We start from the raw sequence: 24,078 nt of genomic DNA, 5'->3' as shown, positions 1-24,078 counted from the left end.
GGTCCCTTCCAACCCTGAGATTCTATGATTCTATGATTCTATGAAAAAAATTGATATTTTTGAGAGAGGGGATGGAAGGCATTTTGCCAAAGTGTATATTGGAGAAGAATTGTAGGCTACTGATCTGAGGAATCTACGACCTATCATGCAAGATTTCTCTCATATGAAGACTCCTCTCACCCACATGCACAATTACTGCCCATATCTCATCACTAGTCACCCCTTCTTCCCCATTAACCCTTTTAATTCTGCCACTTTGTCTCACCTGATGTTCACCCTTTGGGTTCCTTTCCCCACAAGTGACTTCATACATTTCCCCATGTTGCCCTTGTACCGTATGCAGAGAACATCCCTCATAGCGCAGTGTGCCCAGCATCCCTTGTTCTTCCTTTAAATCCCTCATTGCAGCTCCTTTTATTAACTTTCTATTTATCCATTCAAATTGACAAGATATGTCTGCACATAGCAAATCTAGCTCATGGGCTCACCGCTGCAACCTTCATCCTTACATTACCCTTTCCCCATCCTTGCTTTCTTTCAGCCCTTGCTGTACTGGTCTATAATAGATTTTAAACTCTTGGGAGAGGAGGCATTTTAATCATTATTTTGATTATTTGTATATTATGTAAGTGCCTACAGGCCCCAATTGAGACTGTGGCCCCATTGTGCAAGGCGCTGTACAGGCACATTGGGGCATGACAGTATCTGGCTTGACAAGCTTTCAGTCAAAGAAAAAGACAAAGTACGGGGTAAGGAAATGTGATAATTCTCATTCTGAAAAAGGGGACCTGAGGCAGAGAGAGATCAAGTGACCTGTGACAGAGCCAGGCACTGCACCTAAATCACCCAAGGCTTAGTCCAGTGCCTTAACCAAAATCCCATCAGGGTTGTGCCTGCCACGAACCAGGCACACCTACGGCACACAATAGGTATTAAGAGGAGAAAGCTCATGTATTTTAAAAACCATCAGGAAGATGCTGCAATGGAAAAAGCCAGTGGCATAGTCCAAGAGAAACAAAGAAGAAGCATGGACATCACTCTCAACAACAAAGGGGAATGGTGTTTCCTCTTCATTACAGAAGGGTGGCACTTAATGATGTTGAAGAAGAATATATATGCTCTGGACATATCAAATATAGATTTACATATACAAATATACATTAGGCAATTCAGTCAGTATACAAATACTTACATGTAAAAATAGAGAGACAAGAAAGGTGAGGTAATTGTCTCTCTCATATCCTGGGACCAGCACAGCTATAACAACACTGCAACATGTAAAAATAGGTTTTTCCTATCCCCTTTTCCTGATTTATAAAAGCATACAAAGTTTCCCGTTTAATAGTGTGAGTGCACCACACACGCTTCTTTCAAGTTTCACAGTATTGGTTATTACAGTGTTGAAGCTGACATTCCAGGTGCTAAAATGTTCTTAGGAAATGTTTCAAACTGAAAGAGACTTAAACATTAATTGAAATACAGTAAAAAAAGATCACGTGTAGTTGAATTATTTTCAAATTAAAAATGGTTCTGCTGCAGTTGAAATAGGTGATGGTTCACTTTGAACAGTGTATTTGAATTAGAGTCGGGTAAGTATAAAAACTCAAGAGCTACCCTGTTGCTGCGATAAACCCTCATCTCTAACTGAAAGTGGAGGGAACTCAGCATTAGGAAGAACACCCAGTATAAAAAGAGGGGCACAGCATCTTGCAGGATCAGACCCTGACATGGCTGCCACTTTCCTCACATACATTCTTGTAGGTTGGCTATGCCAAGTGCCATTGGTGAGGCCATAATAATAAATGCTTATGTACCATTTTCCACCTTCAAAACACTTCATGGACATTCATTAATCCTCACAAGACCTTTGTGAGGTCGATAAGTATTATCCCCATTTTTAAAGGTGGAAAAACTGAGGCAGAAAGGTGAAATAAATTGTCTGAGGCTGCAAGGGATTCGGTGTTAAAACTGGGATCAGAACTCAGGAGTTTTGTACTCCAAGTCCTGTTCTCGTATCCCTAGGCGTCCTCCACCATCCTGTTTTTACACCATTTGTAGAGCTATTGTTTCAAAAAACCAGGTACAATTTAGGGTGATGTCCCAAAAAGTGAACTAATGTTGGTGGATGCTGGAAAGTCATCCTCCAAAAATACTACTATTTGAGACGATGTCCAGATGAATTACATCATTCAAGATGATGGAGGCCAACCGATATGGAAGTAAGTAGGTAACCAGAGCTTCTGTGTTACCTATGGGCCTTCGAGCTATGAATATTTTTGCACATGGGAGTTATCTATAGTTCAGGAATCAGTATTTACCCCATCTCTAATTTTAGCACACCCAGTGAGTGTGGATGCATGTGAAAGTATATACAAACTGCCACATTGGTGGACCTTAAAATTTATCCAGTTGTATGTAAGACAAATAAATACAGTTACCTCAGAATCTATCATCTTCCCTTATATTTGCCTGTAGGAAGTTACATTTAGTACTGCAAATCTTGAGGTTAACTAACTGCAAATAGTCATTTTAATTACCTAAGGCAACTGGAAAGTTTCTAAGGGCCACCACTCCGTGGGCATGCTTGTATATAACATGAAATCACTGCTATCTGGAAATGGCTGTTGTCTTTAATTAAAATGCAGTCAAAATGTAAAGTGCATTATGTAGTATATAACCCTTAGTGATAAAATAAGCAACTCATCTGCCTTCCACAAATTGGTAAGTTTTGCTTAACAGCTGATCCATCAACTTCTCTATCATCGAGTTTTAGTTTAGTTTATCTAGTGTGAGAAAGTCTGTCAGATGTAAGCAAGATCATTGTAAACAGACATTTTTGTAACATTATGCTACTAAAGAAGAACCAACATCAAGACAGTGTCCAGTTGGGGTGTGTAAATATTATTGTGTGCTTCTTGGCCCATTTAGCAAATACTTTCTTTTCTGTGATAAACCTATGACCTCCATAGGGAGCATTTTCATGCAGAAAGTACTCATCACATTCATCTCTTCCTGGCTCATAATAATGGTAAGGGACCTTTCGAAAGGCTTCGGACCTGGGAAAGAAAACAAAACACAGATACATGTTAACACATTTTCCAGGAAATCCATTATATACATTGTAACTGTATTCACTGGAATCCCATCCATGTGTCTTGTATCTGGACTGCATTAAAAGCTATCGTGTAAGAAATCTTTCCATTATAGTATATGCACAGTATGGTTTGTGTGCATTTTAATAGATCAAATAAATAAATACAAGTCCTTAAGGTACACCGGCCTTACTAGTTTGTATAGGATTATGGTCAGGGCCTAGAGGACACTCCCCTGGGTTGTCCTACTGCAAAAGTTACCCAATGTGTCAGTTTCTCTAAATGAAAGACTCTCATTGTGTAGTCCTACTGCCCACAACAGGCCCTTGGGTTGTCTGACTAGGGCACAGGGCAGCTGATATTAGCAAGCAAAAGAGGAGGGGGATCTTTCTTGCTCTGCTGTTCTTAGAAAGTGATTAAGCTAAAACAAACAAAATAACTTCTAATCAGGCAATGCAGCCAGAACTGCAGCTATAGGGAAACCCCCATCCCACCCTATCAGGGACACGGTGAAATGTTACTGTGCTGTTTACTGATTCTATGCCAGGGCTGTGTAGCAAGGAGTCCTGGTTGAGCTCTATGGGGACAACTTTGTTTCGAGTGGAAGTGAAGGCAGCTATAAGAAATAATAAAAACATAATATATAACAAATAGAAGAAAGGGGAAGTTGATAGTAATATAAATATAAATCAGAAGTTACGACATATAGAAAATTGATAAGGGAAGTAAAGTGACACAAGGAGAACTCTATGGCCAGCAGAGTTAAGGCCAGGTTTGTTTTAAACCTGCTGCCCATTAAAGGTAATAGCGTTGATGTAATATAAGTCAGTATGTTGGCATTTGACATGGTACCACACAACATTCTGATTAAAAACTAGAATGATATAAAATTAACATGGCACACATTAAATGGACTCAAAACTGGGCTAACGTATAAGTCTCAAAATGTAACAGTAAATGGGGAATTGTTATTGAGTGGGTCTGTGTTCAACGGGGTGCTGCAGTGATCAGTTCTGGGCCCTACGCGCTAACATTTTTATCAATGAATCAATGACCTAGAAGAAAACAAAATCATCACTGATAAAGTTTTCAGATGATACAAAAATTGGTGGAGTGGTAAATAATGAAGAGGACAGGGCACAGATACAGGGCAATCTGGATCTCTTGGTAAACTGGGTGCAAACAAATAATATGCATTTTTTATGGCTAAATGTAAATACATTCAGCTAGAAACAAAGAATGTAGGCCATACTTACAGGATGGGGGATTCTATCCTAGGAATCAGTCACTCTGAAAAAGATTTGGGGGTCCTGGTGAATATTTAGCTGAACATGAGCTCCCAATGTGACGCTGTGGCCAAAAGACCTAATGTGACCTGCAGATGCATAAACAGGGGAGTCTTCAATAGGAGTACAGAGGTTATTTGACCTCTGTATTTGACAGAAGTGTGACTACACTGGAATATTGTGCTGGTGTCCACAATTGAAGAAGGATGTTGATAAATTGGAAAGGGTTCAGCGAAGAGCCACAAGAATGATTAAAGGATTAGAAAATATGCCTTATAGTGATAGGCTCAAAGAGTTCAATCTATTTAGCTTAAAAGAGAGATGGTTAAGGGGGTGACTTAATTACAGTCTATAAGTATCTACATGGGGAACAAATATAAATAATGGGCTTTCTAATCTAGCAAAGAAAGGTATAACATGATCCAATGGCTGGAAGTTGAAGCTAGACAAATTGAGACTGGAACTAAGGTGGAAATGTGAGGGTATTGAACCACTGGAACAATTTACCAAGAATTGTGGTGGATTCTCCATCACTGACAATTTTAAAATCAAGACTGTAAATTTTTCTAAAATATCTGCTCTAGGAATTATTTTGAGGAAGTTCTATGGCCTGTGCTGTACAAGAAGTCCAACTAGATGATCACAATGGTGCCTTTGGCCTTGGAATCTATGAAAAACTTGAGCTATGTCTCTCCTTTTCTCATGGCCTTTGTAATGTTTTCCAAAGAACACCACACCTCCTTTCAGTCTGGATGACTGTGATATGATGTCTACCACATAGCTGAATGAAGGTTAACAGGAATCTGACAGCCAATTAGCTCACTTTGCTGCATCTGAATGATGTGTCAGGCTTGATTTGTTATTAGCTCCAGCTGGGAAGGAGCTGGGTCTTCTTCATAAAAGGAGGAAGTGAGGTCTTGCTGAGGGACTCAAGGGAGAGAAGATAGGGAGTTTTCTCTCTCTAGGAAGGGCCTCAGGCAGACAGAAGAAGGGCTTGGGGACAGCATTAATTGCTGTGGTGAGCCTTGGAAAGGGGGAAAGGTACCAAGAGGGAGTCCTGAGGGGTCAGTGTTCCAGCAGAGGAAAAAAGAAGCTGGAAGAACTTAGGGAGAAGTCAGAGGCCTGAGAGACTGTGTTAAGCACAGGCTACATGGAAGCAGTGCAAGGGGCTCAGAGGTAGGAAGTGACCCAGGAAAACAGCAGTATGTATGAAAGAGCAGACCTAGTTGCTTAATACAGGGTCCCAGGGCTGGAACCTAGAGCAGAGGGTGAGCCTGCATTTCCCTGCCAGCCCTAAGGAAGGGGTGTTCAAAGCCAAGGTAAGGACTACTAAGTCCAAGGTTGGTCTGAGAGCAAGACAGCTTCAAGGATGGGCTGAGTAATAGCCCAAGAGGGGGCAGAAGGATCTTTTGTGTTGGGATGTTTCTGGACTTTTAGTTGTACCTTCTGTTACTCCGGAGGGGAGAGATTTTAAAGTGATCTGGCCAGAGGCTTGAGTTACAAGAAGAGGTGAACCACTGCAGAACCAGATCGACCTTTGGCAGGGGATGCTAGATGGGAAAGAGCTGCTATGCCATGCCCAGCCCTGAGGGGGCTTGCCGGCTGAGAGTGCAACCTTCCACGATGTTGTTTAGGTCATTTACCAGGAGCTGAGAGTTCTGAAAATCATCCTCTTATGTAGGTGCCTAACTTTAAAGAGCCAAGTATGGAGCATTAACTCCTTTCTCCATGTCCTGGTGTCAATGAGCATTGAGCTGTCCAATACGGAGCAGAGAGAATGGCAAGGGTGTGGGCACAGGTAGAAGTTGTACACCCAATCAAATGGTTACAGAGGCTCCAGGTTTGCTTGAACTAGCCCTGCTAACATAAAACGTGGCTTGCTTTATTACTTTACATCACTTGACTGAATTTCCTGCTTTTGTGAATAAGCAGCGTGTCTATTATACATTCCATTCTCTTTATGCTATAGATTAAAAATATCTTATCTGGATTTTTAAGATGGTGGTTGAACTTATGATAATAGAATATGATGTATGACAATGCTAGATCACCAACTATTGTTGGTAGGAATTTATGTCACGCTACCCTGATAAAGCTCAGAGGACTTGTTTTGTTTTCCAATGAGAAACCCCCAGCTACTCAAGCAGACCATATATATACCTAGAAATAAAGTTCAGATAGGTTGCTCATTTAGTGATGTAATATAGTTTCAGGTAACCATCCTGAGATAATCAGTTCCTCATTTCCAAGAGCATTTGGTATTCTGTGAGCTAATAGATTAATATTTCTTGTATAGACATGTTCGAGCAGTGAAAACAAGTACACTTTGTCAAAAGAGCAAAAATGTTCTCCATTTCCCAGCTAACTCCAAGACTGCAGAAAGTCTTTGATTAAAAAAGTTCCCTATGACATTTGACATTAAAGTTTAATAAATGTTTTTTTATTTTATCATATCAGAACTAAATACACTGACAATATAGCATCACATCAATGCAAAACACTGGGAAATAGATACCTAATCCATTTCTCAGATTTATGATATTAAAATGAATTGTGAATTTTTGGACAAGATATCAGAATTGTAGATGCATGAAAATAATTTCCTGTGATCTTACTTGCAGTAGGTGTCATTTATCATCCCATAGACATGAATTCTATAGCAGGCATCCATAGCCAGAATTAAGGTAAACCACCCAGTGCTGAGATATGAACCTGACTGGACTCTGTAAAAATACAACACCAAACACAACAAATTGCAATGAGAAATTACTAACACTTTATCAAAGAAATATCACTGTTACCTGAGCCAAAAGGCATTAAGCAACTTGACAATCTGTCAAAAATATACAATTATTTTGAATTGTTATAGGTGTTCTCTCGTTCTTTCCAGGTTGGGGCCTCAGGCTAGAGCCTAGAGAAGAAAAACCATATGCTAAATATCTGAAGTCAAACAACTCATGTCCCGTAAGGTGGAAAGTAATTTATATGTACGTTTGAAAGCCAAATTAATGTAGCATAATAGATGACAGATAACAATCACTGCCAGAAGTCAAATTAAAAGAGATGTGTACCCACTTATATACACACACACATCTTCATGTACACAATAACTATCACTGCAATGTCATGAATGTTACATGAATATTGTAAGTTTACACACAAAATGCAACTTTTAAGGTTGTGTTGACAATCACCTGGTAGAATCAATAAAACTCTGTGTCATTCACTGAGATGACATACTTATATCAGGGAGGGAAATGTAAGGGAATATGGTCTGGTTTGGCAACCTTTACTCATGCAACTAGTTCCACTGAAAGCAATAGGACCACTTGCATGAATGAGAACTAATAACATAAATAAGGATCTGACGCACAATTTCCAAATGGCTCCTATTTGAGAAAATATATATTCTCTAATAAAGGTCAAACCCTGTTCACATTATTCACACAAGCAGCACTATTGGGAGTCAACAGAACTTCCCACGTGAGCAGAGCAAGCAAGAGATGTTGCTTTAATATCTCGAATAAAAAGGAATATGCTAGGCACTAAGGGTGGGATTCACAAACATACTTAGGTGCCTAGCTCCCATTTAAATACCTTTGTGAATTCTACCCTGCATACAAACTGGTTAATGTCCAGCTTTTCTTAGAGAATGTATGTGCCTTTCAGTTCTAGTGAGATTAACTAAATATTAATAATAAAAAATCCATGTGGTAAATGTTTACATCAAGTCACAAAGCTAGCTAAATGTAGCCCTAAGACTGAGCTCAGTTCAGGAAGATGTGGAGTGAGGGGAAGGAGAGGGGGAAAGATGGCTGTATACCACCTTTGTAGCCCCTAGATTCTGGGCACAGCCAGTGACCTGTCTGTTCTCCATCACAAGCTAAAGCAGTCTAAGGGTTGCTCTAAATTAAGTTTGGGTGCAAAGGCCCTCCCAAAGGGACTTGCTGTGGCAAGAGATGCTTTGGCTACACCACCTCTTCTCCTGGAACTCCCCAAATTATCTGTATGTTGGGGGAGGTGTAGAGTTCTGCCAACTTTACACCACATAGAAAATTCTCTTTTATCTGATTCAGCTGCCTTTGTGTACCAAAGAGACCACCAGGGAAGCCAGAATCAGTGTTATAATATTATAAGTTAGTGCTGAAGAATGTATCCATGTGCAAATAAGGGAGGGTGACAAGTGAAACTATCAATCGTTCACCAGCCTGGCTCTGAATAGTGTTGTACTTTGGTAACTGATGTAGTTATAATCAGAAACTGCTTAATTTTACTTGCTCTTCTCTCAGAGGAATGGTGCTATCAGTGCTGTCGTTAAATAGGCTTACAGACATATAATTTAAAATATGACCTTTCAGCCAGTGTATTAACAATGAAATGTAAGCTATGAACCACTTATATTCCTTTTCAAAGCATATTATTCCTTTTGGTTTTCTACAGTCCTATTTCTTTTTACACTTCGAAATGCAGCTACATGCTGAAACTGCCACAGGTAAATTGCTTCTAGTAGTTTGTGCATTTTCTTAGTGCTTTATTACCAGCTTTGGATGTTGGCTCATTTTTCCACTCTCTCTAAATCTCTTTATCTATCTTCCCCCACTCCAAGTTTCTCCAGTTATTCTAGGCAGAATTTTTTCCTATATAGAGAAATATGCAACCTTTCCATAATTCCCAACCAAATCATGAGGAACTGAAGTGGGTATTCAAAAGCAGTTAATACAGAGTAGCATCGGCCATGTTGAGCTGTACTGCTTCTAATAAGCTTCCTGCTCTCGCAGCAGAAGCACACTAACCTTGGGCTAACCATTTAAGATCATAATAACCATTTATCAGAGCACTATGAAGATCAGGACCTTTCCGATAACGGAGGCTTATTGGACAGAACTATATTGACAGCAGCATCTGAAATCTGCTATGCTCAGGAGTAAAAAGGAATTTTAAAAAGAATTAATCAATATTTCATGTCTTGTTTTAACACCACTGGACTTTAGTCCTCTCATCAATATACTACACTGACAGGATAAATAAAAATAGCAGAGTAAATTCCCAGATACCTTCCCTGGGAGATGGAGTACGTAACAGAATACAGATTATGTTCTTCAAAACAAAACATTTCTTTTCTTTTTTCTTCCTGAATATATGTGGCTAATGAAGGAACACAGTTAAAAATAATGGGAGTTCTGGATAAAATGTAACAGCTTGGAATTCTATTGATACTGTAAACATATTTTGACGAATTAATGAAAGCAATACAGAAAATGTGAAAACAAGGCAATGGTCAGCAAAAGTTATTTGCTCTATTTCTCTTGGAATAGAAAAGCTTATTTTGCCCAATCTCCTAGGATTAGGGCTTCGGAGAAATGTTAGTTATTGGGATTTAATTCACGCTCCTAACTAAGGCCCTGATTCAGCAAGGTATTTAAGCATGTGCTTAACTTTAAGCACAAGTTGTTCAAATGGAGCCAATAGGACTTAACATGCTTAAAGCTGGACATGTGCTTTACGTATCTTGCTTAACTGGGGCCTCGGATGTGACTGTATCTGTTTAAAATATCACTCACTTCAATTTTTTTTAAAAGGAATGAATTTAAGTTATTTGCAAATTTCAAGTTTCAAAACACTGAGGTTTTATGTTTATGGGAGTTTTCTATAACTGAGCTAGAAAGGATTGATGATAGTTCCATACAAAATGTAGAGAACTAATAATTTGTTAAGAATTTGCACCTCAATGGCAAATTAGGTATCTGGAAAAAAGCTTAGATAACATATAAACAGAAATCTGGATTGCCATTTCAAATAACATAAGAGAAAATGCACATGTTCTTAACCTCTGATTTCCATATGGTTCTTTTTGCTCAAAGGGATTTTTTCCTTTATTAAAAAATACTCTTTGCCTCAAAACCTCATCAAGAAACACTAATCTGAACATTTAGCTCAAACTGAGCACAGATTCAAGTGGTATGCAATCAATGGCTCAGCTTACACAGACATCAACAGAGCAGGATCAGGTCTAGAGAGTGCTTTCCATCTGTAGATCTTAACATGCTTTTCACACAGGTGAGTAAATATTAGAAGCGATCAACACACAGAAAAACAATTTTGAAAAAAAATTAAAAGTGTCTAAGTTCTTGTTCCTCAGGGTTCAAAATAGAACAATTTTTCATTTAAAAAGTTTTTGCAAATTACTTTTTTGGAAAACATCAAATTTTCATTTTTCTCCCTGGTCCTCTTTTTGCCACCAAGTCCAATGAAATGAAAAACCTCCAGGGGGTCCTCAAGCCCCCCTCACTCCCACTTTTTCCCTTTTCCTCTTCTACTTTGAAAAGCTTTGAAAAGTTACAAAATCCCAAAAGAAAAACATGAAACTGCCAGTATATAACTTTTCTGAAGTTGAAGAAATTTTAAAGAGTTAATGGGAAAGGGAAAAGAAAAAACATTTTGCATCATCTGTTTCATTGTATTCTGTGTCACAAAGAAAAGAGGAGATGGAGAGAACTTTTCATTTAAAATTAAATTAAAAAATAGGCTTTTGAAAATCAAAAAAATTAAAATTTCAATTTGAAATTAAACTTTTTTTACATTCCCTATTTGAAAAGTTGAAAATGATATTTTTCTGTGGAAAATGTCACTTTTGATGAAACTCCATTTTTCCATGGAAAAATTTTTCTGTCAAAATATTTTGACCAGTTTTTGTAAATACCATTTTATGGAAAAACTGAGGCACAAAAAGATGAAGTGACTTGGCCCAGGTTACACACATGATAAAGGTATGAAAAGAACCAAGCTATTTTGCTGACCAGCCCAGTGTTCTACACACTAGATCGTGCCAAATCCTATCTTTGCAGATTTTCTTCTTTTAAACATGTTCATATTTTAGCGCGCACACACACAAAAACACCTTACGTTGTGCATGCTATTACATACCAGTGCGTAAATGGTATGAGTGGAAGGTGCCCAGAGCCTCTCAGGATACAGACTTTAAATATTTTACATTTGAAAATTAAAATCCTTGGAGTGATTTCATTTAGAAAGCTAACAGTCTGAATGCTCAGTAAGTGTCTACTCCAGCTTTTTCATACTTTATAGGGTGGGATTTTCCAGAGTGCTCAGGTGATGTTAATTGGAGCAGAGTTAGACAGACACCGAACAATTTTGAAAATCCCACCCTTAATGAGTGCATTGATCACATGGATCAGCGTTCACGTTGAACTCCCCATCACTGTCCGTCCCAAGCCGGAGGAGCTTATGATCCAACCAACAGACCAAATTTGGTGATGAATCCTGGTCACGTGCCACCTGAGGCACGTTGCACACACGCTAAGAAGAATGGAGGCTCCGGAGGGACAATGGGAATCCCAACGACTGAACAATTGATGTTTAAAAATGCTCCTGCAGGCTGAAAATGTGAACTCACCATGGTTCTGCAAAAGAACAATGGATTGAGAGGTGACAGGAGGCTCTGATAAAAACTGAGCTCAAAGAAACACAGCAGCTCTTGCCTGGGACTAAGACGAAGGGGCAGACAGTGAGGAAGTGAAGGTGGTAAATTTTCAGAATGGAGAGGGGTAACGAGTGGTGTTCCCCAAGAGTCAGTCCTAGGACCAATCCTATTCAACTTATTCATAAATGATCTGGAGAAAGGGGTAAACAGTGAGGTGGCAAAGTTTGCAGATGATACTAAACTACTCAAGATAGTTAAGACCAAAGCACACTGTGAAGAATTTCAAAAAGATCTCACAAAATGAAGTGACTGGGCAACAAAATGGCAAATGAAATTTAATGTGGATAAATGTAAAGTAATGCACATTGGAAAAAATAACCTCAACTATACATACAATATGCTGGGGGCTAATTTAGCTACAACTAATCAAGAAAGAGATCTTGCAATCATCATGGATAGTTCTCTGAAGATGTCCATGCAGTGTGCAGCGGCAGTCAAAAAAGCAAACAGGATGTTAGGAATCATTAAAAAAGGGATAGAGAATAAGATGGAGAATATATTATTGCCCTTATATAAATCCATGGTAGGCCCACATCTTGAATACTGCATACAGATGTGGTCTCATCTCAAAAAAGATATACTGGCATTAGAAAAGGTTCAGAGAAGGGCAACTAAAATGATTAGGGGTTTGGAACGGGTCCCATATGAGGAGAGATTAAAGAGGCTAGGACTCTTCAGCTTGGAAAAGAGGCGACTAAGGGAGGATATGTTAGAGGCATATAAAGTCATGAGTGGTGTGGAGAAAGTGAATAAGAAAAGTTATTTACTTGTTCCCATAAGAACTAGGGGCCACTAAATGAAACTAATGGGCAGCAGGTTTAAAGCAATTAAAAGGAAGTTTTTCACACAGCACAGTCAACGTGTGGAACTCCTTGCCTGAGGAGGTTGTAAAGGCTGGGACTATAACAAGGTTTAAAAGAGAACTAGATAAATTCATGGAGGTTAAGTCCATTAATGGCTATTAGTCAGGATGGGTATGGAATGGTGTCCCTAGCCTCTGTTTGTCAGAGGGTGGAGATGGATGGCAGGAGAGAGATCACTTGATCGTTACCTGTTAGGTTCACTCCCTCTGGGACACCTGGCATTGGTCACTGTCAGTAGACAGGATACTGGGCTGGATGGACCTTTGGTCTGACCCAGTATGGCCATTCTTATGTCCTTATGTTCCTATAGCAGCATGGCTCAAGGGAGCTCTGGCACTGGTCAGTCAGAATGCTGCCTTACCCTTGGTTTTTCTATGCTAACCTAAGGACTTCTCACTGCTGTGGTCCAGTTGACTAATAAACCCTGCTCTCTTTTGAAAAGGCTGTGTGGAGTCACTGCAGATACTTGCAGAAGTGCATTGACCCCTGAAGAGGGTAAAGGTCTCTGAACAGGAGTATGCCTCAGTTGGATTCACTGGGCGGAGTGCACGGGGAGAAACAAGAGTGTTGAGGCTGCATGACCTGCCCTGTTGGAAGAGTGTGACCCCTGGGGTCTGGCATACAGTTAGGGTCCTTGGGAGTCTGGCACATTGAAAGGGTCCTTCCAAGGGACTGCTTAAAGGTCGGGACATAGCACAGATCCTGTAAATCACACACTGTAGGACTGGAAGGGACCCCTCAAAAGGTAATCTAGTCCAATCCCCTGCTCTGCGACAGGACTACATATGATCTAGAGTATCCCTGACAGGGGTTTGTCTAACCTATTCTTAAAACCTACAATGACAGAGATTCCACAACCTCCCTAGGTAATTTGTTCCAGTGCTTAACAGTTAGGAAAATTTTCCTAATGTCTAACCTAAATCTCTCTTGCTTCAATGCAAGCCCCTTACTTCTTGTCCTGTCCTCAGAGGTTAAAAAGAACAATTTCTCATCATCTTCTTTATAACAACCTTTTCATGTTCTTGAAGACTATCATGCCCTGCCTCAGTCTTCTCTTCTCCAGACTAAACAAACCCAATTTTTTCAATCTTTCCTCAGGTCATGTTTTCTAGACCTTTAATCATTTTTGTTGCTCTTCTCTAGACTTTCCCCAATTTGTCCACATCTTTACTGAAATGTGGCACCCAGAATTGGACACAATAGTCCGTCTGAGGCCTAATCAGCGCTGAGTAGAGTGGAAGAATTACTTCTCTTATCTTGCTTACATCCCAGAATGATGTTTGCTTTTTTTCAATAGTATTACATTGACTCATATTTAATTTGTGATCCACTATAATCCCAGATCCTTTTCTGCAGTACCCCTTCCTAGTAAGTCACTTCCCATTTTGTATTTGTGCAATTGATTATTCCTTCCTAAAGGTAGTACTTTGCATTTGTCCTTATTTAATTTCATCCTTTTTAATTCAGACCATTTCTCCAGTTTGTCAAGATCATTTCGAGTTCTAATGCTGTCTGCCAAAGTTCTTTCCACCCTTCCCAGCTTTGTATTGTCTGCAACCTTTATAAGTGTACTCTCATGATATTATCTAAATCATTTACGATGATATTGAATAGAACTGGACACAGGAGTAAGTCCTGAGGGACCCCACTTGATATGCCCTTCCAGCTCGATTGTGAACCATTGATAACTATTCTGTGAGTATGGTTTTCCAGCCAGTTGTGCACTCACTTTATAGTCAGTTCATCTAGGCTATATTTCTCCAGTTTGATTATAAGAAGGTCATGTGAGACAGAATGAAAAGCCTTACTAAAGTTGAGATATATCATATTTACTGCTTCCCCCTATCCGTGAGGCTTGTTACCTGTGACAGCACACTACTCCAGCTTTGGGGAGGTGCTGTTTCTTTACAAAGCTGCCTTTTAAAAAAATCACTCTCCAGCTCTTAAGGGTATAATGTCATGGACTCCACTGCTGGGGCAGGCATGGGATGTGGTTGCTTTGCAAGCACTACATATCCCTCACTGAGGGGACAGTGGCTTGTTCAAGATCTGCTTAAGCCTGCACAGACAGGGACAAGAGTTAGCCCTTAGACTTCCACTTTCCGGCAGTTTTATGAGTAGTTAAATATACCTTACCATATTTGGCTTTGTCCAATAATGGCATGTCTCTGCTGCTACTGCAATATGTGATACATAAAACATTGTTTTATATTTTAAGATAATCAAATACAATCAGACAGATGTCTTTTCCTCGCGCTTCATAGTATGCTACAAAGCTGTTTAAAAGGTGGGAAAACTTATGAAACTCGGTAAAGAAAAAAGTAGTATGTTTCATGCTGGTCTAGAAAACAAAAAACAATCTTCGACACCTATTAATATGTTCTGATGTAGGCTAAACAAAGGAAAAATTGGATTTCTCTCTAATCAGGGGAAAACAGAAGGCATCACATCTTTTTTTTTAAAGATTAAGGCTGAGTGCATTCAAATCAGGTAAAAGTTCTATCATCATCAAAGTTCTGTTTCTAATAGAAAAATCCCAGGAAGCTCTTTTCTTTGTTCAAGCACAAATTCAATTGTTTCATAATTTTACAGACACTTTTAAACCTAGCTCTTCTATGTTTAAATATGTGGATAATCCCATGGTTGGGTGAACGATCCTTTCCAATGGGCAATTCTGCAGTGAATATTTAACTTTTTTTTTTTAAAACAACCCTTGACGTGCCAGTTTCTGATTCCTGGATGAGATAACGAGCATGACAAATTAAGCTATCAAGCTAAGTCAGGACAACTATTTTTTCTCCCCTTGTTTTAATTCCTAACTTGGAGAAATCAATGGGTGGGGTAAAGGTGCTGGAAGTAGGGGTGCTACTGCACCCCCTGACTTGAAGTGGATTCCATTATATGCAACGTTTACAGTTTGGTTCAATGGCTCTCAGCACCCCCACTATACAAATTGTTCCAGCATTTAGGCTTGCACTGGATACTAGTACAGAGAGTATTTGACCAATATAACTAACCAGATACCCATTTTTTGCTTCATTTAAAAAAATATATATTTGTAAAACAATTGAACAAACTCAACATTGACAGCTTAAAATACTAGGACTTCCTGGGGCCCAGGCAGGAGGGGCAGATGAAAAACGTAATACATTTGTTTTTGTAGGCGCTCTTTCTCATTTCATCCTGACACTGCAGCACTGAAATCAGCAGGCATTTTCCCATTGACTGCTACTGGAGCAGGACTGATCCCTTGATAAATTAAGTAAATGTACTTAAGTCTATTGGCTTAAATGAATTCCCAGCTATGATCCGTGAAGCAGGACGTTTCATATTGTCTAGGGTCCTTCCAACATGATCAGTTTTCTGTGAGCTGTTCAATATCTGAGACCAGACTGTGCTTTTAAAGCTTGGGTCTGTGTTAGGGTCAGCATGGAGCAGTGAGCTCTGCGAGGTATTTTGTCTTAAAGAGGCCCTGGAACACCTCAGAACTCAGTGTCTGTGTCTACACTGCATCTTCTCCCAGGGAGGGTGCCGCATGTTCTCATCAGGTGTTGGGCCAACTCTCCTGGACAGTGGGGAGGCCCTGCTTCTTCTCTTCCTCTCCCTCTTTGGGGTGACTTTTGCCCCAGCAGAAGAACTCATGAGCTCCACCGTCTTGCCCCTGAGCGGGAAATGGAACCAGGGAAGAATCCTTGCGCCTTCCCCAAATGCGTTTGCACAAGGACCAGGAAAATCTGGCCTGCAGAGCCTTGTTGAGCCTGCTGCTCAGCCCAGGTGCGGAGAATTCTTGGCTGCTGCAAAAAGACTTTCAAAGGCCAGATTTGTCCACATATGAAAAGCATATTTCATAAGCTACATCCAGTTGTCCTCATAGGGTATGTGATGTTCCCTGGTTTGAGATAATGGATTTTGTTTGTCTCCAACAAACCAGGCTTTGGTTTATTGTTAAATATCCATAAGTTTAGTATCTGTATCCTACTAAAAATACTTGCCACTCTCTCAAAACTCAGTTGCTCAGACAGATGTCCCAGTGGTTATTTCTGCGCTCACCAGATTAATGCAACAATTCTCAGGTTGTCTGGACAAAGAGCTCTTTCTTGCTGGGGTAGCACCTTCCAATGATAGGCACATCAATTACACATCACCTTTGTCATCCAGAGTAAACAGCAAGGTTCCCCGCCAGGCAGCTATGGGCCAAATCCTTCTCTTCTTGTGGTAGGTAGAACCCCTCCCCTTTGGACAATGAAAAAATCTACTTTGTGTGCCTGTCTCATGGGAGGGGAGCATTTGGGTCTGAACTCAGCAAGTTGTTGGCTTGGCAGGAATTAGAGAAGGCAGTCTGGCTCAGGAGAAGGACTCCAAAGGGCTAAAGAGCATTGACTAGTTCAGGTTTGATTTTGTTCTCCGTAAATCAAAGGCTACTGTTGTTATTCAATTATAATTCTACGGTTTGTTGCTAATAGTTTTTATGTTACTGCATGCTTTCTGCAGAGAAAGAAGTGGCATAAGAAGGGCCGTGAACAAGGCACAAACAGAGAATTGATTTTGCTTGGTGAAAAAGGTTTATATTTTTCTTTTGTACAGGGATACCTGTTAGGGAGTTGTTTACCATAATTATTCACTCATTTGTGTGTGCATGCATGCACGGAACCACTGTATGCTCTGTAACAATATAGAACATCTAATAATAACCAGCCCTTGTCCCTCAAGCAGCAAGCAGACTGTTTCACACATTCAAAACCCCACATGGTGCTGCAGGTCATTCTGTAAAGTGAAACATTTATGTATTGACAGATGTTTTGTTATCCATTGTGTATGGTTTCATGCAAAGATTAAGCAAGTGGAATGTGTTACGAGCAATGTGGACCAAATTCTGGATTCAGGCTGTGAGTATGCCTGAATAGATGTACCCAAGAGGGGACTAGTAAGGCATATTTTGTGCTCAAATGATGGATTCCCCCCAAAACCACTGCGTTTTCATTAAACAGATTTTCCACACACTGAACCATGAAGCCACATTCAAAACAGCAATCATATTGCACAGTCCACACATTTAGGCATATACCACCCAGTCTTCCTGCAGAGCACCTGGGCATCCAGTCTTATTATGACTCACTGTCCTGTTATAGTATTTTTATTATTTACCATTTGTTTTACAGTAGCACCTACAGGCCAGAATCAGGATTGGGCCCCATTTGTGTTGGCTGCTGTAGCACATAGCAAAAGACAGTCCCACCCCTAAAGACCATCTCATTGAAGACAAGAAGCAACAACTGTACGGGGCTCTGAATAATGTGTGTGTGAGCACCCTAGAGGAGACACATGCTCCTAGGCTGACCAAAATAAAGAATGCTGATGTTGCATTAATTTGTGCCTGTCTGCTGTTTTCTAAAAATAAACACGAAGATCTGACCTAATATCTGTAATTTTTTGCAACAAATGTAAAAATAAAATTTAAAATAACTAAGAGCAAATCACTGCATTTACTGGAATCCGCAGCATGTCTTTGTATATATAAATTCATTTGTACAATCTTTTCTTCATGTGCTATTACACGTGAAAACCCTGAGGAGAGAGGAGGTGGGGGGTGGGGGGGGAAGAACCAGCTTCTCCTACCCATGGTTTTGTGGTTTCCTCATTTCTGGTTCCTTGACCTGACTTTGATGCATTCCTGCTCAGCTGTGAACTCAAGTGACAAGAGAAGGAAGTTATTTCATCCAAGCACAGTGGGCTGCTTGAAAGGACTGTGCTGCCGGGCTCAGAGGAGAGAAAGAGCAATCTTGCTTATCAAGAGCAATCATGCAGACCTGGCTCACTGCAAAGCACAAGCAGGAGAACCAAACTAAAGGGATAATTACAATCGTAAACACTGCCACAGACAATATTGTTTTAAGGTTGACTTTTGTACAGGAAAATTCATGGTACTTAATCTTTTCATGTCAGAGGGTAACCCCTATAGAGATAGGGAGTTTCTGACTTCTATAGCTTCTTACAGCTGCATGGCCTTTGCAGTTTACACTGCCTGTTCAGATATGAACAGTATCTCAGATATGCTCACTATGGAAGACTATATTCCAAGATACAAAAGAATATTAGATTTTGGGCGAGAACAAGAAAAGTCCTACATAACTCCACCTCCCCCTTTTTCCATTTTTCATTCTAACTTCACCCTCTCCAGAAACACACATGTTTTTGGTTTCTTTTGAATCCCTTGCTATCAGTTCTGTGTCCCAGGTGCAAATCCTGGTCCCAGAGGACCCTGAGAACACTGTTTACTCAGTTCATAAATAGAACAATGTTTTTGCCAAGTTCCCATCTTGCAAATTTCACCTGAGATCTAAAAGTCATGCTGCTTATGCATGATTACCAATAACCCTGACCCAATGGAGGTGTATTATACAGTAGATGACATTGACATCTGCAGTTCTTTAGTGCACATACATTAGTAAAGATTTGGCATTTGGAACTTGCTTAACATTTCTGTGGATGCACTAATCAATAAAAAATCTCCCACAGCTGTCTAGACTCTGCAGTGCTAAGAGTGGTAAAAAAATTGTAGATTGGGAACATTTTTTTCCTATTCTTTCTAGGTTTATATACTACACCTGTCACAATAGCTACTGTGTCAGAACAGCTGAGGCAGAAGAGCCCCTAAATGCACACACGGAATAGATTTGAGGGATAAGAAGGCACCATTTTTAGTGTAATTTTTTTCTGATCATAAAGCACCTGTGTGAAAGTCACTTCATGCACATAAAGGGCCATATTTTCAGCTGGTGGAACTATGCTGAGTTACACCAGTTTAGGATCTGGCCCAAAATGTGAATAATTGGGCTCTAAGGAGCTCTAAGGAGTTGAAGTGAACAAAAGGTGGTGTGAAATTTGCTCCATCCCTCCCAGGATCCTGCTCAAGCCTGTGCTGGCTAGGTCAATGACCCACTCGAGGTACACCAGGAGAACAAAGTATACACACCCCTGTTTCCCTGGTAGCACCTGCAGCTGTGTAGCAAGGCTTACATGATGCAGAGCACATTGTGCATGCCTTCCACACGAGGGGCAAATCGCACCATTTAATAGATGCCATGTATGAATGTGATCTAAGAAAGAATATATCATTTATACCTTGAACAAATCCGATCCGTTTACGGACCCCACTAATTTACGTTGTATATACGTATAGCAACTTTCATTCAAGGATCTCGCATCTGTCTATGTACTTGTACCACACATTATTGTACCCTCCGAGTGCAGATCATTTACAAATTCTGCCTGTGAGGATCACTCATTATTTCAAAGTGCTTCACAAAGCTTCCCAGTGAAGTTGGTAAGTATTGTTTCCCCCATTTTACAGGGCATAATTTGAAGCATCAGGAAGTTGCTTCTAAAATAAGTGATTTAAGTGACTCAAATATACAGCAGCTGCAAATGGCCCCTGGAAGCAACCAATTGGGGTGGTCACAAAGGGCCATGCCCTCTTTGTTTTGGCTATGCCCACTTTCCCCTGCTTTACCAGCAGTGAGGAGAGAGAGAGTAATGTAAGAGCCTCTGGGCCAGCAAAGGATCCACTTGTACATGGATTAAGCCAGCTCTGCAGCTGCAGCACTCACTGTCTGGCTCAAAGCAGCTGCACTGAACCTGGCCTAAAGTTCACAACATAATTCTGGAGGGAACGGCATGTTCTAGGGAATTATCTTCACATCTTCTAGGATTGTTTCAAACTGAAAAGCTTCTGAACTGATGCGGGGAAAAACTAATACAAGTTATTTCAGGGATAGATTTTGCCCTCCCTCTAATCACCTTCCTCCCATCCCCAAAAAGAGAAAAAATTCTGGGAAGTATCCTGATTTAGTGAAATTAACAAAGAACTTGTTTAGAAATCTTGTGACTGGCTAAAGTGGTGTAAAATAATTGGAACAAACCCACTGATTAATATTGGTATAAGAAAAACCTCTATTGTCTCAACTCTGTACCATTCCCTTCTCTCGAATGTCTGACACTCTCTCCTTTTATACTTTTGTAAGAAAATTACATTTGTTGTACCTTCAACAACTGTTGTCTACACTGAAGATTTAGTTTGAAATTCTGTGCTGCATCTCTAAGAAGTGCAGCCCAGGGAAGGTGGGGGACAAGGTGACTTTAACTCACCTTTGCACCCTCCCAATCCTGGGCTGCTCAGGATGTTGAAGAGGTCCCTGGCATAACTTAGACAGTGTTTGTCATTTTCTTCTGTACCAGATGTGGACTGGCTACAGAGCTTGCTTATGCACACCAGATGTGTTCATCATGAGATCCTTGAATGCTCTGCCAGGTTTGTTTAAATATGGTGTTTTGTACACAGTGCCAGATAGCAACTGAACAGTATAATACAATTTAGCATTCCATTCCATCTTCTCCTTTGAGTTCTACATTCCTAACTTTTACAATACTTACACTATCATGCTGTCTTTGAGGTTCAGTACATATCTGTCTGTTAAGCATCTCTGAATCATACTGGTTTTCTGATTATACAACCTGAATGCATACAATTTGGTCATCCGGCTGGCCGTTAGTTGTAACAACAGGCTATGGTCAGTTTGGAATCCTTGAGTCTTCTTCTTGTTCTGCATCTGCCGAGTTTGCTCTGTTGATCGTTCTTTCTGAGGAACAAGCTGTAGATGTGGATGGTTTCTGTTGAAATGTTTACTGTTGGTCTCGATCACATGCATATTCAGATCATTTTGGGTGCTGATTTCTTTTTCTTTACCATAGCTGTAGTTGTCCATCCGTTTTCTCCATCCAACTGGACATGAACATGGTCATCAGATTCTAGACCTGGCAGTTCTCTGAGTGACATCTGTTCACAAGCTCTTTTAGCCCTTTTATTTGATTTGACTAATCACTTCAAGGCCGGCCTCTTTGGAAATAGGTTCTTTTCCAAAGCGGGAACAGTAGTTCTGAGTTGTCTTCCCATCAGGAGTTGCGCTGAACTATCCCCAGATGCTGCTACTGGTGTTGATCTGTAAGTCAGAAGAGCAAGGAATGGATCTTTCTGCTGTAGGATTTTCTTGGCTATCAGAACAGCCCTCTCAGCCTCTCCATTTGCTTGTGGATAATGTGGGCTGTTAGTAATATGGTCAAAATCATATTTCATTCAGAATGATTTAAATTCTGCTGCAGTGTTCTGGAATACCAAAGTGAACAAAAGTACACTTCACTTTCTGAATAACACTGCAATATGGTATGTCTTTTCAAGTACATTATTTCTATATATCTGGAAAAATAGTCCACAATGATCAGGTAATGATGTCCTGTGAATCTGCATAAATCTGCAGCTAGTCTCTTCCAAGGTCCCTCTCGTTGGAATATTTGTACACTATATGGTTTAGCGTTGTCTCTTAAGTTGATTTGTATTAAATCTCCTTTCAAAAGTCCAGTATCATCAAATCCTCCATTAAGTTCTTCCTCCTTTCTCATTACCCCCATCATGGCTCCTGAACTGCAGCTGAGAATGTTGTTGGTCTTTAATCCTTTGGTCACATACCTCCAGGGCTAGTCAGAGATTTATCAGGTGACTTCAGCTCTGGGAGGGGTGGGGTTGAATGTGATTGTAAGTTCCTTTTGAGATGACTGTGACATCAGCTTCCGAGTCAATTTTAAAGTCAATAATAGTCTTGTCATGAATATTCAATTTCACTCTCCAGGCAGGCTCTATGTCATCACAAGTGATAGATCCCAGGAACAATGGCTCTTGATTTTCTGTACAATGAGTCAACTTGCTGACTTCTTGGTATCGCACACAGCTGCAAAATGTCCATATTCTGTGCATGTATTACATTATCTGCCTCTGATTAAACATGCATCATCTCTTGGGATATGACTTTTTCCACACCTTGTGGATGATGTAGGCTGGAATTTGTCCCTCTTAGCCCCCCTGGGAGTTCTCTCTCCTTGCATCAGGAGTTTTATGATAATGACTTTTAACACTCAAGTGTCTGTTTCTCCACTAGTTTCAGGTTTTTCAAGCTTGTCAAATTGTTATAGGTTTTGCTATCTCATCAGCTCAGATTGCTTTGCTCTCTGTGTAGCTGTGGCTAAGGTCAAATCCCTCTTCAATTTTAGCTGCTGTGAAAGGTTTTTACCCGTTAACCCAATAACCAGCTTGTCTCAAATATTTTCATATTTTGCATTCCCCAAATCAATTTTAGCCAATGTATGCAGAGCTCTTATAAAACATTCAACATTTTCTCCTGGCTCCAGAATTCGCTGGTGAAAACATGCTTTTTAATAAATCACACTTCTCTGAGGTATAAAGTATGCAACAAGCATAACCAGAACGCTTTCATAGTAATCTCTATGACTGTCTTCAGTAAAATGAAAGGATTTAAACATATGCTCTGACTGCTTCCCCACAGCATAAATTAAAGAAGATACCTGTATATCAACAGCTTCCTGGTAGAGCTTGGCAACAATCTTGACAAATATTGCTTTCAAGATGTTGTTTCCACTCTGTCCATTCCTAGGGTGACCAGACGTCCCGATAAAATCGGGACTGTCCCGATATTTAGGCGTTTGTCCCGCGTCCTGACCGATGTTTGGTTGGGACGCAATTTGTCCCGATATTTCGCATTCCGGTGTTTTTGCTCCGCTGGTGGCACTTCCCCCCTTCTCTTTTTTGCTCCGCTGGCGACACTCCGTATGCGACACTCCGATATTTTCTTCCTCTCATCTGGTCACCCTAGTTCATTCCAAAGGTTTTGTCAAAGCTGAAGTTCTCTAGGGCATTGAAGAGTGGCGTGTTGAGGAGATCCTGCAACCCTTAGTGCTTTGTCTCTTCTGTTTCTTTTTGTAGTTTACTTCTGACACCACATCACGGTCCTGTACCAGAGATGGACTAGCAACAGAGCTTTATATTCACCAGATGTGTTCATCATAAGATCCTTTAATACTCTGGCAGGTATGGCTGGTGTGCTTGGGGAAGCGGTGGGAGTGACTTGCAGATGCCCCTGCCTCCCCACCTCCTGCAGGCACCCAGCACTCATTCCCTGCATTTCCCAGACACCCAGCACCCCCTACTGTCTGCACAATCCACCTGACTCTCATAGGCACACACTATCTTCAAACCCCAGACAGCCAGCACCCATCAGCTCTCCTCAGCCCTTTACAGAGCTCCTGGCACCGCCCCCTTAGTACCCATAATTCCCTGGCTGGGCCTCTTGCATAATGCCTCAGTCTTTCCATTAGATGCAACTTCAAGTACTCATTGCTGGAATTCTGTGACGTCACCACTAAAAATAAGAACTTGCAGGCAGAAGCAAAATCAAATACAAATTCAAAAAAGACTTAAGAGGTGATACGAT

General features: G+C 40.4%; 1 protein-coding gene across 2 annotated transcripts in view; it reads right to left on the bottom strand.

Annotated features, from left to right (window-relative positions):
- Positions 1–2,869: 2,869 nt before the first annotated feature.
- ST6GALNAC3 (ST6 N-acetylgalactosaminide alpha-2,6-sialyltransferase 3) overlaps positions 2,870–24,078 on the bottom strand; it is a 312,788-nt gene continuing 291,579 nt past the window's right edge. For both annotated transcript variants that reach the window (XM_045028921.1, XM_045028920.1), the window contains exons 4-5: positions 6,994–7,101; positions 2,870–3,056 (exon numbers count right to left, since the gene is read on the bottom strand). In XM_045028921.1, coding sequence (XP_044884856.1) covers positions 2,870–3,056; positions 6,994–7,101 — 295 coding nt within the window. The remainder of the gene's footprint in view (positions 3,057–6,993; positions 7,102–24,078) is intronic.

This window comes from Mauremys mutica, chromosome 8 (assembly GCF_020497125.1).
Source record: "Mauremys mutica isolate MM-2020 ecotype Southern chromosome 8, ASM2049712v1, whole genome shotgun sequence".
Lineage (NCBI taxonomy): Eukaryota > Metazoa > Chordata > Testudines > Geoemydidae > Mauremys > Mauremys mutica.
The sequence above is the reverse complement of the archived record's forward strand: the minus strand, read 5'-3'. Positions and strand labels throughout refer to the sequence as shown.